This window comes from Chiroxiphia lanceolata, chromosome 15 (assembly GCF_009829145.1).
Source record: "Chiroxiphia lanceolata isolate bChiLan1 chromosome 15, bChiLan1.pri, whole genome shotgun sequence".
Taxonomy (NCBI): domain Eukaryota; kingdom Metazoa; phylum Chordata; class Aves; order Passeriformes; family Pipridae; genus Chiroxiphia; species Chiroxiphia lanceolata.
In genome coordinates this window covers 5,164,159-5,182,898 of record NC_045651.1, presented here as the reverse complement: position 1 = coordinate 5,182,898, position 18,740 = coordinate 5,164,159, and the positions used below count along the sequence as shown (strand labels likewise).

At 40.9% G+C, this 18,740-nt stretch overlaps 1 protein-coding gene across 14 annotated transcripts in view; it reads left to right on the top strand.

The window, feature by feature from the left end:
• Nucleotides 1-18,740, top strand: part of TENM2 (teneurin transmembrane protein 2) — a 634,310-nt gene that overhangs the window by 574,550 nt on the left and 41,020 nt on the right. For all 14 annotated transcript variants that reach the window (XM_032702528.1, XM_032702527.1, XM_032702526.1 and 11 more), the window contains 2 exons: nt 5,760-5,906; nt 17,074-17,284. In XM_032702528.1, coding sequence (XP_032558419.1) covers nt 5,760-5,906; nt 17,074-17,284 — 358 coding nt within the window. The remainder of the gene's footprint in view (nt 1-5,759; nt 5,907-17,073; nt 17,285-18,740) is intronic.

The window sequence follows — 18,740 nt, the reverse complement described above, 5'->3', positions numbered from 1 at the left end:
GATGCTCTGACAGCCCTGGGGTTTTTTTCAGTCTCAGATGTTTGGGACCTATATTGCAACATGAGCTTTCCTCTCCTTTTCTCTGTGTGTGTGTGTGTGTGTGTGTGTGTGTGTGTGTGTGTGTGTGTGTCTGTATCTTTTTATTGTTCTTTTTCTTCAAAAAGATGCAAGTGACTTTTCTTGAAACTTCCGTTTTGATACCAGCAGTTCCCCTTTGTGGGAGCTTTACTTCTCTTCTTCTAAAACATCACACATGCTTTTCTCATATTTCTCTATTTTGTTTGGAAAGTTGGATGTTCCCTGAGTTCCTGTCTTTATGTGTGAAAGACTGAAATTGCATAGATAGATAGAATTTAGAGGGAAATTCTGTTATGACATACATGTCCCAGGCAATTAAAGGAATCTTAAAATTCATAATTGTTTGTCTGCACAAGAGATATTAGAGTGGAGGATTTCAGGGTCCTTGAAACTTAATTTTTGGTCTTTCCTTTTTTTCCAGCCTGTTCAATAAATAAAATCGTAGCTGGGCCAACTCAGGCATGTATTCATCTGCCCAACACATCTGCAAATAGATATTTATACTATACATTCCTTTGTTTGATATCTGGCTTTAAAACAATATTTAGGGTGTTGGGTAGTTTTTAAAAAACAGAAAGTTTTCTCCAGAAAAATAAAAAGGAATAAGAGGAAAAAGAGGCAAGAAAGCCAGTCAGAGCATGTTGGTAACAAACTCTTCAGTGCCACGGAGAAGCTCCTGCTCTGTGTGAGTCCTCTCTGGAAACCAAACAGAGCTGCTCTGGTACTTAGGCATTGACAATGGCCTTTGTGTTACACTGAAAAGCTGGGTTAATTCTTAACAATTTGTCAATCAGTGTCACTATGGTGCTTCAAAGACCTGGGATAGTGCCCCTGCATGGCTCCAGCCTGTTCTGGAACTGTCCAAACTCACTCAAAGGGGCTTCACCTCTCACTCAACAAACAGTGTTGCATTGACATGTGTTTAGTTACTTGCTTTCGGGGTTGAGTTTATTTTAGTTGTAGTGTTGCTCTGCAGAAAATAACTTGTGTGTGCTTATCATAACACTATGTGTCATTTTTATTTGTATGCCCTTTCTTTGGCTTTAACTAAGCCCTGCAGGCTTTGGGATTGAAGGATTTAAAAATAACAATAGCAAATAAAAAGCATAATTTTATTTTCAATGTTGCTAGGTACCTTGTTCTATGTACCTCATTTATTATTTGCTAGATAGCTGTAGGCATACCAGCACCTCACTGAAGGAATGAACAGAAAATATGAAAACAGTGATTATCCTCTAAAATCCAAATTAAACAGGCTGTTGTCATTACTGCTTTTATGTCATTTCTCTATATTCTTCAGGTACCATTGTAGCCCAGACTACTGTTATTTGCTACAGCTCTGTAGTTAACAGCTCTAATGAGACGAGGAGGATTTAAATGTAATTTAAATGATCCCCTTGAAACTCGTGTGTATCCTGTGAGCGAGAACACACTGTGCTGTAGAACATACTCTACTGCAGGGCTTCTTCACCCACAGGACCACCTGGTCCAGCCTCACTTCAAGTCAGTGGAAAGGCTTCACTGCCTGTCAGGGGGCTTTGGATTAGGATGTGTGAAAGGAGGTCAGGCAGAGGGATAAACAGGAAATATCCTATTCCAGAGTGTTGCTGCACCACATGTGCACTAAATAGGGAGGGGTGCTGGGAACCCCTTCTGCTTGAAAATCCTGTTTGAAGGAGTTTGGAGGATAGATGGTTGATAGACAGTGTAGGATCAGAAAGACTCAGAAGACATAACCTCTTGATTTACTTTTCTTTTTCCATATACAAACAGTAGAAGCTAAAAAAGTCATCCATTTCTCTAAGTGCTTACAAGATACCACTTAGATTTTACTTTTTTTCCTCTATCTCTCCTATTCTCTTTTTTTTTTTTTAAATTATACTGAGAGGCTACCTATTCCTTCAAAGTTTGAAAACTTTAAAAAGTGCAAGATTTCTCTAACTTCTCTATCCCTGGTTGCCCTTTCCCTTCTTTTCTTTCCAGAATGATTTGTTCCACCATAAGTGGGAGTTCTGATGATTCTGACTGAAACCACAAATTAATTGGGCAGATTTTATATTTCAATTTACCTAAAATGTTTATTTTGCAATTTTAAAGTAGTTTATGCAAAGGAAAATCTATGTATGTCTGGGAAGCTGGACAGGTGTCTTTGTATACCTGGAGTTTGTGAGTATCAGTGGAGTGAAAAGGAACTCTGTGCAGAATTTATCCAAAACTGGATTAGAATTTTTGATGTCCTGCCAAGACACTGGAAATTGATTTGCCAAGTTAAAAAATGAATTAATCACCTTCTAATTTGGTGTCAGAACAATTCGTTGTAGATGAAACCTGTGAGTATTCTCTTGTAAGTATATCCAGCACTACCCATCCTCGAAACAAGCACTGTCCATATTGTGGTTTTTGATGTTCATAATGATTCTGACTCTGATGATCTCTCGTATGCAAAACATACTGAAATCTTTCTTGCTGTTTTAATTACTGCATATGTACCTGTACTGAAGGTCCCAATTTCCAGTCCCACAGACAAGTTGGAGACTGAGAGAGAAGGGAGGCTGCATTAGTGTTTCACCTTTAGCAGCAGCTGCAAAAGCGTGAGACACTTGAACTGCTGTTGCCTGTACTCTGCCTGTTCTGTGAATAAATAGGTTGTCAATCTAGCACTTTAAACAAGCACTTTCTTCTTTTTTTAACCTTGCTTCTTGACATTTTCCATTAAGCATGCTGTAATGGAAAAGATGAGGGGAATTGCTCTGCACAGCAGGAATAGTAACCTGCCTGCTTAGCACGAGGGGCCGTTCTCTGAGCTGGGACTGAGAGCTTCATACCACCGTGGGTTACTTAAGATAAGATGTTGCTAGCCCTTCCCTCTGTGACTGCCTTACTCAGAGAACTCATAAGCCAGCAGGTTGCACACTGCTGAGTGTGGGCTGCAGAGTGAAACTCCCCAAATCCCTTGAAGGCCATCAAAGCCCACGAGCCACGTGGAAATGCTGTGTGTGCAGAGGATGCTCACCAGTACTACTCCTTGTGCACATACACATGGAGGAAAATTTAAAAAGACTTAGTCAGTAAAAAGCCTAAATTTAAACTTAATTTAGAAGAAAACTTGTGAATACTAGATCTGGATCTCTGTTGTCTAGTTGGTCTAGCAGACTGTAATGCTGTAGAGATACTTCCTTCCAGAAATCCATATATACACATAAGCACGTATAGAGACATAACCATGCAAAATACCTAGTTAGTTGTCCATTACTTAAAGCTGTTTTGAAGTTAATTCATCATTAATTTAATAGATCTTTAAAAGAAGACATTATTCTCCAAGTACTTGTATCTTATTATTATGGTCTACCGCTGTTCATTCCCTTCCTTCTGATATTTATGTTATTCAAACAGTGTGTCTTTGGAAGGCTGTGGTTAAATAAGCTCTAGAGAGGTAGCATAGTGTTTCCTAGCAACATCATGTCTATAGCAGTGGTGCTGCCTCCTCTCCTTACACTAAACGCAAAGTCATGTCCATTAATCCCCAGCTGCACTTAAAACTTTTCAGGGATTTTGCTAGCTCCCTACTGTTCATGTTTTCATCTTGCTCATATGCTGCAAGGCAAACTGCTTCAGTGGTTTAATTCTCTTCAGTGCCTCGGTGTAAAACCAACCGTGTGTGTGTATATTCACAATTACTGTTTGTTTTTCCTTTAAAACAAATAATTGGTCCTACACTGTGATGCCTCCCCTCAAACACTATCATTTTGGTCATTCAAACAACCTGACAAAATGAAAGAGATAAAATAAATGTCTTGAAAATCTATTACCTGTGCTGCAGAAGTAAGTGAAATTTCTTGCAGCTAAGATATGTGATGGCAAAGTAACCGTAAATTTAATTGAAAGGGGCACTATTTTTTTAATACGCAACAACACTGAAATACAATTTACAGGACTTGTTTATATCTGATAGTTTTCTGTGTAACATGAACTGAATAGACTTGGACCTGTTGTGATAAGTGGTAAACTCCTGCAGAAGTCTGAAAACCAGTGTGGGGTCAGAGGAACTGCCCTCTGCCATCACCTGGCTACAGCCAAGGAGTTGGGAGGAGCAGGAAGAGAGAAACTCAGAGCTGTGGCTTTCTGAACAGGTTTGTAGAAACACACAGCAGCCCAAATTAGTGATTTCTGGAGGGCTTCAGCCTTTCAACACTAGCGGGGAAGCTGTGGTAGCTTGGCCATTTCTTCTGTTCCCTGCTACCTGCAGAGGCCAAGGGGCACAAAGGTGACATCCTGTCATCTTAGTCTTTCTCCAGTGCTGCACATCTGAGGCGGTGCTGTCAGGCAAAGAAAACATGTTTGTTTTCAGGCTGTTTCTTGCTGCTACCTTCCTCACTCACAATTGATGAGAAGAGTATCCACAGTCTGGTAGGGTGCCCATTAGTCCTTTTGTGCTCTTAAAATGCCTGGAGGAGTAGAATACTTAATTAATAGCCACAGCTTGGGGGCACAGTGTCAAATGTGAAGGACTAACCCAGCCAGTCAGTGAGAGCTGAGGGAGCTGCAGTGGGTCCCTGCATGTCCTGATGCCAACAGTGACCCATCACTGCTGGTGGAGAGGTGAAGCCTTGTGAGCTGTTCTGAGGTAAAATTTTCTGTCCAAAAAGTGACAGCAATGAGATCCTTATTCCATGTTCTCCAGTGGTTGTAGAGATGGCAGGATCAGACTCTACTTTCAACTCAAACGAGAGCTTGTGAATGTTTGAGATCCAACACCTATTGTCAGTATGGTCACAGTCTTCTGCTCAGAGTTGTGAAGAGGTGCTGTGAGAGACCTGCTGCAGGTCACTTAAATCTCTTCTGTCACCTCCACAGACAAATACACATGCTTGTGAGGATTGGTACTGATGGATTTAGTTGTATTTACCAAGGCTGCAGTTTGGTTTTCTTACCCTTCTTCATAATGAATATTCAGTAAGATACCAGTAGTGCCTCCTGAGACTCATTTAGTTCCAGGAAAAAGCAGCTGAGGTATTCTATCACCTATGGACATTTGTTAGAACGTTAGCATTTGTTAGCAGCTTAGCTAATTAATATTTTTGTTCCTATTTCGGCTCTTGCTATACAATAAGTCATGTCATATACATAATCAATTCAAAACATACATCTTTTGGGGGATATCTCCTCTAATGTGTTTTTCAGAAAGTGTGAAATGTTATGTTCATAGTATAAGTAAACTTAGTGTTAAATAAGTAGGTATCCTAAAACAACTGCCAGTGAAGGAAAATATTTTCAAAACTATTTATTTAAACTTTGTGTTTAGAGACAAAACTATTTATATAAACCTTGTGTTTAGAGACGCTCTGGAGAATGATGCAACTGACAGTGCAAAAGCCCTCTGAGCATTGATGAGCTTGTTGAAGAAGATGTTCCCTCTCCCTGTGTGTATGCACGTAGGAGACAGATCTTCTGTCAGCAGACTGTCAGCTCAAGGTCTGAACCTTCACAGGATTTTTAAGGCATGTATTAGAGCAGTTAGGGATCCTCCTGCCCTTTGGCTCGAGCTAGATCTCCATTTCTCAGAGGTGTCCCCTTTCTTCACCGAGAGTGTTTGTCCCAGCAGCAGGACCTTTTTGTCTGCACAGTAACACTGCAGCGGGGTGGGTGTGCCCTGGGCTCACCTTCTGCGTTTGTCCTCCCAGATGGCTGCCCGGACCTGTGCAATGGCAACGGGAGGTGCACGCTGGGCCAGAACAGCTGGCAGTGCGTCTGCCAGAGCGGCTGGAGGGGGCCGGGATGCAGCGTCGCCATGGAAACCGCCTGTGCCGACAACAAGGATAACGAGGGAGGTGAGCAAAGCCTTTCGATTCCCGGCCCCGAAAGAGCAGAGGGTTGCACACACCTGCTTCGGGAGTCGCTGCTGTCAGCGGTGGGGTTACATTTCTCTCCGAGCAGAGGAGAGGGAGGGAGCTGTGGCCGGGGGGGGGACGTGGGGACTCGCAGCTCCCGTGGCGGGGCGGGCGGGAGGCTCAGTCCCACCCCACACCCCATCGGTGGGGTGCATGGCCCGGCCCATCAGCACTGCTTGCTGTGGCTCCTGGTGCCCCTGGGCTGCAGAAGAGCTCCCTGTGCCTGTGCACAGCAGAGCAGCTGACAGGGCAGGGTGTTCAGCAGTGTTTGTCCTGCCCTGTCTGTGCCACGGGCGTGCTCTGCTGTGCCCAGCCCTTGTCAGCGCCTGGCACTTGCTGTAGCACTGCACAGTTCACGTGCCAGACTTGGAAGGGCTGAACGAGGTGTGCTGAGCAGGCAGGTATGGTCTGACATCCCTCTTCCATTTTCCCTCCTCTTTATCAGGCCTATCCTATTAAATATGGAATATGTCCTGTGTTTCCCTCCAAAGATGGCTTTACTTTATCAAGTTTTGTAGAGCCTTCCATGGTGTATTAGGCCATGCTGTCCTCAGAGCAGATCTGAGAAGCTGTACCATCTAAACAAGGTTGCTTAATTTTCTCCTTCATTTGAAGCAACTTTCAATACAATGTCCTTACTAAGTCACGTAAATTCTTTTTCGTGTGCTCCTGCTCTCTGTTAAAAACCAAACATCAGACACAACTTTCATCCTTGAGACTCCTCCACTTTTCTTTGACCAATGATTAATCCAAAGAGCACATCTGTTGTTTGCTGCTTAATAAATATTTTATAACATTTAATGTTTTATAAATGTATTTCATAAAACTGCAAAGAAACATTTGGCTGCTTTGAATGGCTTCTTCTAGGGTAAAATTGTCATTAAGGTGACTGCTTTAATTTTGTATAAGATTTCAGGGTTTAGAAATTGTTTGTAAGTCCCAAACTGAGAAACAGGGGGGTTTGGTTTTGATTACATGATATTAACCACATCTGAGTATCATCCACTAGTTTTAATATGAAAATCCTCTGTTAGTTCCTTGGTTTCACATGATCAGGGCTTATGGAAGTATTTTAGAAGTGCTGAAGCTGATTCAATTTCAGAGAACTAGAACTTGATTTATAGCTGTAACTGAATCGTAAAGAGCAGAATCTAACTGCCAAGTTACATTATTAGCATTTAAATATACAAAAAAAACCCACTAAACTTGTCCTAATATGCAGTGGGAGAAACTAAATGGTGAACTGCTTAGATTTGCAGTTTTTGCAGACTTTGAAGATTGTAAAGGACAATTTGAAAATGGAGGTATCATTACAATGTCCTCAAAGCAAGCAATGACTTTGGAAAACATTATTAGAAATACTGGAATAAGAGGTTTATTTATCTATCCAGGACATTATTCTGCACTTGTATAAGAGACAGGCAAACAGGGGAAAAAATGACCAATGAGACCATTCAGCTGTTCATCCTAAAGTAAAATTGCAGAATTCTAAAACTCAGTTCACAGAAGGCAAATGATAGTTCATTGAAGGCAAAGAATACATAGACTATGCCATACAATAGACTTCTAATATGTATTACTAATTAATGCAAAATCCTGTATTCCATTACCATGCAAGGTGTGTGGTTTCTGGTTTACCTTAGTAAAGCACCTGAAAGAAAACAGATTGGTGAGGCTGAAGGCTGGAAAGATTTAGGGGAGAACTCTTCAGATGTTCTCAAGGCTTGCAGGTTGAAGTCATTTTTTTCCAGAGACTAGAGAGGTTATAGCTCATCACTTCTTGTGAGTGTAAATAGATTGAAAATTTATGCTTGTTCCAAGGTCCAGATAACCTGAGAAGTCCCTTTGACCCACACATTTTCACATGGGGATTTTATGATAAAGGCAGAAATGAATCCTCTTGTCTTTTGACCCTGAGCTCAGCACTTTAATTCAACAGTCATTCCTTCTCTCCCATAGTCTCATCCTTACTGTGTTTCTGTAGAGTGCTTGTATGAGGGAGCTCAGGTGCTGTTCAACACCTGTTCAGCTGCTGTTCCTCCCCACACTTGCCAGGCATACCTGGATTTGCCTGGATACACTTGGATTTTGCCACCCTGTGTGTTGTACCTGGCACAGGCTGAGTTACCCACAGGCTGTGGCACTGCAGAGCTCTTCGGTCTCTCTCGTGCCCTGGTGATTTTTGCTGTTGCAGTTTGCTTGATTATATTTTGAGTTTCAGACTTCTTTGAGACAGCGTGGGGTCCTTTCCAATATGCCCTGTGAGGACAGAGCCATTGTCATCACCATCAGCTTATCAAACTGTCACAAGAGCTACAACAAAACTCAAATATAGCATTAATCACTTAATGCTTAATATTTCAGAGTGCAGTTCTGCCTTTGCCTGAACTGTACTGCTCTTTATGTGTCTGGATCCCCACACACCTGGCCAGGAATGTGTCCTGTGACCTGTGTGTTTGTAGGGGAGCGTGCAGGAATGGAGAGGCTGGAAGGGATGTGTGCTCTCTGCTTTGAACTGCACCTTTCCATTATTGTGACTGTGTATAGAAAGGAACAGATAAAATTAAATTTTCTCATTAGACGAAGCTGCAAACTGTACTATGGGAATCAATGCTAAAGATCCAGCTGGTTACCAGAACCCCAAGTTTCACATAAAATGCAAGATTATTGGAAGTGAAAGAAATTACCTCTCCTTCCAGTCACTCTTTTCATTTGAAACTCAGCTGAGTTTATTTGCAGCAAAATGTTGAACTCATTTGCTGCTCCATTAGCAACACTGCTCTGTTAACATAGGCAGGTAGTTCTGGGGTAGTACTGAAGATGCAAACTGTTCTTTCAGAAGGCAGTAGAGTTGCTAAAAATACTTTTTTTTTCCCCTAAATGAGATCCTTCTTCGGACAGCTGAACCTCCTTCCTTTCTGTCCATCTATGCATGTTGTTAAAGAGCAGTTCCTTCAGCATGTCCCTGAAAGGAAACTATCATTTTCTTCCCCATGTGGCAGCAAATTCAACACATTTTGGAGCTCTCTCCCTGTTCAGCCATTCCTATTGTAATTTGTATCTAACAATCAGATTCAAAGGCCTTGGGCCAAGTCTTCATTTCATGGATGTCAGGAAGAGCATTGCCACTGACTCCAGAGGGATTCCCGTTTGTCCTGCTTTGTCTTATTATCTGCCACAATGCAAACTCCACACTGTAGTTCAAAAAGAGAAAAATGAGAGATTATACTTAATATTTTCTTTCTGTTTTAGTTTAATGCTCTTTAGTTGGTTTATTCCTATAAGGGGAAGATGTGTCTCTGTCTCGTTGAGACTTAAAAATCTTTATTTTAAATGAGATGTCAGTGTGGATTACTCACATAAATAAAACGTGATTCCAGAGCAGAGAGAAGAGAGGTGTCCAAAGGTGTTTTATCCTCCCAGGGCTGTTCAGGTGGAGCTGGGCATGACCTGAGGTAGCACTGGACCTGCATTTGTCCTCACCATCACAGGTCGAATCGAGGTGAAGGCTTAACAAGGTCTTCATGCTGGAAGTGTTCAAAGCTGGGCTGGACAGGGTTTGGAGCAACCTGGTCTAGTGGAAGGTGTCCCTGCCCATGGCAGGGAGATGGAAAGAGATGGTCTTTAAGGTCCCTTCCAACCCAAACCATTCTGTGATTCTCTAATTCATTATAAACCTGTTTATGGTTACTAGGGTGCTTTGCTGAAAAACTTGAAAGTCTCTTATTTATCTGTTTATTTATTTATTTGTCTTTAAGGGGGAAGCCTGGCTGAAAAGGAGGGGGATTGTGACATTGACTCACTTCTAAGTTCTCTTTAAATTGGAAAGTGGGTTTTTTTTTTCTGAACCATGTTTGGATTACACAATTTACTCACTGTGGCCACTTCTAAAGCCAATATCTCTCCTTAATCAGTCCCTCAGTAATCTAATCGTTATTAAGCATCTTTTGGAGGGCTTAGAAATAGCTTTATTTTAAGACTCATAATTGTGCTTACAATATATAATCCCCCCAATAGACACATATAACCCATTTAATTCACTGTGGATTTATTTTAGGAAATTAAGGCATTACAGATGGTATTTTGAGGAATGGGAGAGGATATGCTACTTTTTAAATTCCTGGGTTTTTTGACATACTGCATAAGGAAATCTCTGCAGTGGCTCTTTGTACTCATCTTTTTGCAATAACTGTTTTATCATAATTTGCTTGTTCCTAAATTGAAAAATGTTTTTAGTATCTCCTTAAATTGTGTGTGTTTAACTAGATTTCACCTTAGACCTTATAGTGCCTCCAGGTACATTAGACAATGTAATGCATAGCAAAACTCATATATCTTTTCTAAAGAATATTTTCCTTAGGTATTGGATGCAGCTCATACCCATTATGGTTGAGGGGTCTTTGTTCTGAGCATCTTGGGATAATTTGGGAGAGATATTTAAGAACTCTGGCCCCTGCAGAAGCAGCCCTGCCAGGAGCCTGTATTGCCCAGTGGGGTTGCTCTTTCTAGGCCTTTCTTTTCCTTCTTTCTCTCTTCTTTCACCTTTTGCATTTTTTAAAATTACTCATTTTTATACTTTTTTATTGGCAATACAGCTGAGTAATCTCAGAGAAAGAAAAACAGAAAATAACCAAAATTTTGCTAAATTGGTTTGTTTCAGATTTGATCAGGATGGAGAGGACAGGTGCGGGCAGGTTAAAAAAAGACAAAAAAAAAAGAAAGAAGAAAAAAAAAATGGCTTAAATGCAATCACTGCTTATTATCACTTCCCAGATCCCATTTCTCCTCAAAATGTAATTATCTGGACTAAAATTGGGAGGGGAAGGAAAGGAAGCAACCCACAGCAGTATAGAATACTAAGCTAAATAGAATGAGGAATTTCTTATTTGTTATGCAAAGTGGGACATTCTTTTTAAAATACATTTTAATTTATTTTCCACTTGGCTTTCCAAAGAGAGATGTGCATCTCTCAGAAGGCAAATTTTGCCCTTCGGTTTGTTACTTTATAGCTGTAACCCCACCAAGAAGTACAGTTGGTGGTAATTCTGTTTGGCACAATACATTAAAGATAATGAATGAGAGAAAGTCAGCTATCTGCTCCAGTATGAAATCTCTTCAATTCACGAGAAAAAATACATTTCTAGAGAAGTTCACTGTCAGGACAGTGCACTTGACTGATTGAAAGGCTGTTTATTTGAGTTGTCTTAGGAAACTCATCTCTGAAATTAGACAGAAGGAAAATAGAAGGAAAAGAGAAGTGTCTTCCTGCAATAAACATTTAGAAAAAAATTGCTTTTAGAAAATTACAAATCCTTTGACTTGATACTGCATCAGGCTCGTGACATTTAAGATAATACAAGTATTTCACAGCACAAAAGCAAATCATGTAATTTAGCTTGCCTCAACAAGCATTGCCTCAGCGGGGGTCTCTAATTCAGCACAGACAAAAGATTTTATGAAGTTCTCAATATAAATACCCAGAATACTCTTGGCGCCGAAAATACCTTCCCAGAGCCTGTACAATAGTCAGAGCATTAAATGCAATCAGGAGTTGAAATCTGCTGGGGGTGGGGGCCAGGGTGAGTCATGTGGGCTGGGGTATAAAATGTGTACCGAAACTAGACATTATGTAAGTTTGACAAGAGCTAATGAGTGTGCTGGTGTGTGATTCTGTTAAAACTTGGTGTCAGCCTCTAATCCCCTTTGCACACATTAGCCAGCTTATCCTGCCTCTGCCCCTCACGGGATGGGTTCCCACAAAAACGTGCTCTTACAACCCGTGGAGAGGCGAAAGCAAGAAATTCAGTGGCTGCAAATTCCACGGTTTAAAAAGGCCCTGGTGTCCATGTAGGTGTCTGTGCACACTAGGCCTGAACAAATGTGTTTTTTTCAAAGATTGTGTCTTGTCTTGGAGCTGTCTGGGTCAGCTTCGCTCTGAGCAAGGTGGGGTTTGGAGTTGGAGCATCAATAATCCACTATACACGGGTATAGTGGATTATATACATGATACAGGCTGGAGCTACACCTGCAGTAGGTTCTTCCAGCTCAGGAATGAGGGTTTTCCTGGCTGCCAGAGCTCTGGGCAGCACAGGGATCCTGAGTGGACAAGGGAAGTGGGGCTGCTGCTTGACCACTTTGATATTCCAGGGTGCTTTAAGGCATTACAGATGGTATTTTGAGGAATGGGAGAGGGTACATTACTTTTTAGGTTCCCATTTCTTTTGACGTATTGCATAAGGAAATCACTCCAGTGGCTCTTTATACCCATCTTTATACCCTCATTATGGAGTTTTTAGAGGCACACCTAGCATTACACAGAATCCAGGTTAATTCTACTTCACCAAAATTTGGGATTTATAATCCAGCTTTTCCTGAAAGGCAGCTTTGGTTACAAAAATACTCTGTTGTGCTTGCAGTTAGCTATAAAAGGCAGTGGTACAATGGAGAGACTTTCCAGTTTGGCTATTTGAGGAAACAGGGCTGAAACAGGAATAGAAGCATTTTCTTTCTTGTTAGCACCGGGAACTTCTGAGGAATTATTTTGAATGATATATGGCAATATAGCTGACAGGAATTAGATCAGGCTTGAAAAGTGTGAAAATTTGGGTTAAATATTAGATAAAACTTCCTGGTAATAAGATACACTGGGCTGTGGCATAGCCAGCCTGTGGAAGCAGTTCTGCATGCAATTTTAGAGCTCAATTAAAATATTTCTGTGTTGGCAGAGAGAAGGCCTACTCTTTTGATAATCTGATAGAGCATCTCTAATTCTTTCACCTTGGGTATATTAATACTGCACATAATTAAAATCGGATCAAGATAAATTAACTAATTTGCCCTCAGAGTGATCAAAGACCCTTTTGCCCTCAGGGTTCGTAGTAGCTGCTGTTCCCCCCCACTCCTCCCCACCTCTATTTTAATCATCAGTCTGAAATGTTTATTGGAAAAAGAAAAATTTCCAGGAATTAGGCTCTGAAAGTCCCCGGCTCCTGCAGCTAGTGAAGTGTAAGGATGCCCTCTGCTGAGCACGAGCTCAGGAGTTTTGGGTTGGAAACAGAACTGTCCCCTGCTGGGTACAGAAAGCATTTTCTCAAGCAGCTGGATGTCAAGTCATAGTTCACTCATTCTAACCTGCATCGTGAATTGAACCTGAAGCACAACCTGCAAGTGTTTGAAGAAGTGTGTAAACTAAAGATAATTTACTCACAGGGGTTTAACAAAACCCCAATAGCTCAAGCATCAAGTTTCTGCAGAAAGGTGTAGCTCAGTTCTGGAATCCAGTTGCCTGGAAGTGGTGAGAAGTATATTCAGTGGTGAAGGAAAACTGATGCTGAGAGGTTCTAAATACATTAGCAGTAAAATATATCACTATTCCTACTGAGAGCTTTTCAGTCCTTGCAAGGATGGTCAAGAGGAACACAATAATAAAGCCCTCTTGAATGTGACATGCACAAGGAGGTTAGTCTGCTTACATGTAATGGTTTAAAGTTTTCTTTTTGCTGTATAGCAAAGTCTGCCAAGAAGCCTGTGGAAAGTCAAGAAATGTGTGTATCCATGAGCAGAAGTGAAGTCTTCAAGAGGAATACTATGCCACTTGCATGGTTTCTGAAAAGACTTGGGAATTCAGAACCGTGAACAGCGATGGAGAGTTAATCCTGTGCTGCCAGTTTAAATCAGATCAAAATTTCCTCTTTCCTTCTTCTCAGTTAAGACCAAGTCAGGACTTCTTTCGGTCTCAAATTGTTGGAGGAGGTTCAATACCATCTTAACTCCCTCTCCAATCTCTTCCCTTTAGTGTGCAGAGTTTCAGAGAGCTGCTAACTGCCACTTCAAACTCAGATATGTATGCCATGAAAGGCAGCAATATTTTGGGGAGGCAAATGGTGAGGGCTTTGTCATTGAATTAACTGTATAAATAATTCAGCATACCTGAGGAAATCTGGAAGATGACAAGCTCTGAAACATATATCAAAAAACAAAGTACTGAATTCTAATTAAAATTCATGCTAATGGCAGAGTTTCTCTTACAGAAAGTACATTTTTTTCTAGCCCTTGTTTAAATCAACTAAGTCTAATGCAAATAAATGATTTTTAACAATTTACTTCATATGTAATGGTACAATATGGCTGGAAAAATGGGCTGATAGAAACCTCATGAAGTGCAAGGTCCTGCACATGAGGAGAAACAATCCCAGGCACACATGTGTGCTGGGAAACACTTCTTTGTGCAGTGAGTGAGCACTGGAGAAGGTGCCCAGTGAGGTTGTGGAGTCTCCAACCTTGGAGATATTCAAAAGCTGTGTGAGCATGGACCTGGGCAATTGGCTTCTGGTAGCCTTGCTTGAGCAAATTGGAATTGGACCAAATGACCTCCAGAGGTCCTTGCCAGCCTCAGTCATTCTGTGATAATAGTCTGGATAGCAAATTAGATGAACATGAACTAAAAATTGATATTTGCTGAGTAACTGATACTTTCATGCATAGAGTCAGAGATGTGAGAGCAGCAAAGTCAATAATAGCAGCAACTGTGAATGTGACCAGCACAGTGGTGTATAAGCCTTTGACAGTGGTGTATAAGCCTTTGATACCAAGCAGCAGTGCCCAGGGTCTGGCTGGGTGTGCTGAACACACCCAGAACTCAGTGCTGCTGTTGCAACAAGCTGGATCAACTAGTTCACATGAGGTAAAAATATCCTGACATCTGACTCCAGCCATCTGGGAATAAATTAGTGCAGGGGAATATAGCCATATATTATAAGTAATAATGCTCCAAACAGGAGAATTGTGTATATTTGTTATGCTCTGTGCCTGTCTTTTCTAAATATTGTTGCAGCCAGCTGAAAGTGTGCGGGTCTGAATTCACATAACTGCACTGAAACCTTCTTACATGAGAGGCATCACAGGCAGGTTTCTCCCTGGTGTTGAATGGAGATGTTTCCAGCCTCCCAGGTCCTGAACTGGCAATTCAGAGCAGTTTGATTGCCTGCTTGATTGTTTGTGAGATAACGGTGAGATTGGCAGTGGCAGGGTAATTTACTGGAGATTGCAATGTCAGGCGATATCCAGGGGGGCTCGTGAGCATAAAGATGTGATTCTCATGACTGACAGGAGGCTGGGAGATTGATATGCCCATTCAAAGTTCGTGGTGTCATCAGAAGGGTTTGGTTGCAGCATCCCATAATCTGCTGCATGATGAGGTCGTTGGGGGTGTAACTTGTGCTCACCTCTAATAACAGGAACGGCAAAAATACGAGGCAGCTTCAGCGTGTAAATGTGAAATTTATATCCTGTGTTTTGCCTCTGTTATTTCTGGTGTGTCGATAGGATTTTTTTTAGCCTGGTGGTCGTGTGAGTAAAAGAACTGAGTGGACTAAGCAGGGGGCAGCTCTAAGTTCATAGTTGTAGGGTTCTCATAAACTGAAAAGGAAATGCAGGATACTGAGAAAAAGTTCTCAGAGCTTAATAGGAAAAGTGCCTTGAGTTATACCCTGAAGCTCATGATGTCCTTAGAATGATTATATATAAAGTGGGTGGAAAATGGACTGCAGCAAAACAGAAAATTCCTACGGCCACGTGTGAAAGGATCTCAAGATAAATGGAGCTCTTAATGTGAATAGGCGGCTGACCTTAAAGCAACATACAGCTCTCACAACAAGGTACTTTGTCTGACTTAAATGTCTTTGGAGGCCTGACTGAAACATTGCCAGCATACCTGGGCAATTCTGGTTTTAAATCAGAAACAGTCATTTTAGGCACACACAGTGGGTTGGAAATACAGGGCTAATTGTAAAATAAGAAAGTTTTTTATAGTTTTAGGTTGTTTTTTTTTTTTCTTTTATTGTTGTTTTTCCAGTTATCACTCTGCTGGTCTGTTGTGCATTTGAAAATCTTGAAAATGCATGAGTCATGATCTTACTCTAAGGTACTTTTGTTGGCTTCCCTACTGGAATGATCTCTATTTTGTATGGTGTTCAGTGTATGCCCAGGCCATATTTCTATTGAAAAAATCAGATTAAAACACCCTGGGGAGACTCTGAAGGTTTACAGGCACAAGTAGATTGCAGATTGAATGCCTGATTCTTGCCAGAGAAGATGAACAAATGTTACTAAATGGTTAGAGATGATAATGTTTTAAAATAAATGGTTATTAATTTCCAAATTACAGTAGAACTCCACTGAGAGAACATATTTTGGTTAAATGCTGATACCAAAGGAAAGGATGATGCTAGACTTGTTCCTCTGTGTGCTAAAAACAGACAGCTGTTATTTATCTAAGTATACAGATCAGTCTTCCCATTGACTCAATTTTAATTTCTGATGTTGAAATTCTATTTTTTCTTAAAAATACATCTTAAGAAATATTCTTGATGGACAACCTGATATGTAATACGATGACTGAACCCACTAACTCTGACTGATCCTTCCTTGTCTAAGCATGCACACAAGTTCTGAGGTGTCTGTGGGAGATGGGAGTTCCAACAGCACTTCCCTGTGAATTGCCAAAATGGCTACAATTTAATTTTTGTTTTACTTAGATAATGATAACTTACTCTGTCACCCCCGTCTCCTCTCAGCTCCCCAAACAGAACAAATCAAATGAAACAGTGTAATTCTCAAGGCAAACAAAAAAAACCAAACAAACAAACAGAAGGAGGGAACAAAAACAAACCAAAAACCAACCAAACAAAACGAAACAAACAAAAAACCCCACCAGGCAAAGAACCCAAACAAAAAATCCTTTATTCCTACCACTTCCTTTTTCCTAATTCCAGCCCTTAACAGATTTCTTTGGGATTGATCCTCATCTAACATTGGTGACTCTTGGGGCTGTCTTGTACAGGGCTAAGGGTTGGGCTCAATGATCCTTGTGGGTCCCTTCCAAGTCAGCCCATTCTGTGGTTGTGTGATATATTAATTGTAAGTGTCTAAGCAGTGAGCTCAAAACCCCCATCCTCTTTGCACTGTTGGCTCAATTACCAGTTTTAGGGCGCAGAGATGGTATGAATAGTGAGCTTTAAGTTTTTCCCAGTGCCTTCAGTTTTCCATCGGATATTACTGCTCAACAGCACTGTGCAGCTGGCTGAATCTGAGAATTATTACCTTTCAGATGGCTTGGTGGACTGCCTGGACCCAGACTGCTGCCTCCAGTCCACCTGCCAGAACAGCCTCCTGTGCCGGGGCTCGCGGGACCCCCTGGACATCATCCAGCAGAGCCACTCTGGAGCACCCGCTGTGAAGTCCTTCTATGATCGAATCAAGCTCCTGGTGGGGAAGGACAGCACTCACATCATCCCGGGAGAAAATCCCTTCAACAGCAGGTAGCAGCTATGAGTGTGGCACTGGATCTGTGCAGTTGAGTTGCACGGGAGAATTTCCCCCCCCGACTTTGTTCGTGTTTTGACGTGAGACGCTGCTTTCAGGTGCTTCGTGTTTGCACTGCTCACACTCTGGTGCAGTTTCTGATGTGGGCTTTGTTTTATAACACTGAGTTTTATTAGCATTTATTAGCATTTTAACATATTGGCAACACCTAGAAGAAGGTTCCTTCCACAGAGTAGGAGGTTCTGGGGTTTATATTTTATGAAGACTGCAGTCTAGACCAAGGGAAATGCAAAGTAGTTTCCAGTTAAAAGAGATTACATTTTATTTAGTGCCATTTACACAAGTTTCAATAGTGGAATAACATTTCAAATAAATTTAAAGAGACGTTAACTTAGGGAGTTTTATTATTTATTCCTTATATAAAGCCATTTTACTTGTATCATCAATACATCTAAGTTTTCTTTTTCTTCTTGTTTTTTTTTCCTAAGCTTGTTCTTCCTATGAGTATTAATTATATATTTGTAACGAATCTAAAAGCCAGCACATCATTAATTGATATTTGATGCCTTTGTATGCTTACAAGAAGATTGGTATTATCAATATTATTTAAATAGGTCTCCATGGAAAGATGCTAAGAAATTGATGAATATGTTAATTATGTTCATATCACCAAAGTTAAAGCTTAAGAAAGAACATCATCTGAGATAACGCCCAGAAGATTGGACTTCATTACAGGAAACTGTTTTCCCAGTCAGGATCCCATTACAGGCTTAATGGGTGATGTAGAGCAGGTCCCTAAATATTTGTCTGCAAAAAGAGGATCATAATGTTTCTGGATACACCAGGCAGGTCCCCGCTGTATTCATTCCTGTGCTGCTCAAACAGCACAATCATTTCCATATTCCATCAGGAAAACCCTGCTGGATCCTACTCTGTATAATATAGATGTTATGCTATTCTATAAAATACTCCATGCATACACACATGGAGTTGTTTGGGAAAAAAAAGAAAAAAATTGTTCTGTTTTCACCAAAATTTGTTGTGATCTTTTTTATCAGCTCTGTAAAATTAAGGTGGGGGAATTCTTGCAATTTTCTACAGTGTTGTGTGAAAAGGAAAACAAGGGAGAAGCTTGCTAATTCACGAGGCTGAATAATTTGTTCAAAAAGGAATACAGGCTATAGTATAAGAAGTAAATAGTCCACAGGCTGGTTGGTACAATGCTGGTCTATATGAGTTACCACCAGCAATGTTTCCTCAAGTAAAGAGAAACCAGAAGTTTCCTGTTATCCACTGGACCAAGCTCAAGCTATTGCCTCCTTAAGCTCTGTGGAATGAAAATGAGTGTATTCCCTGTGTCTGTATTCCACTACCATCTGATGATGTTTAGCTGTGTTATTTACATGATCCAGCACTTCATTCTGAGATCTTCAAGTGTTTTACACAAGGGGG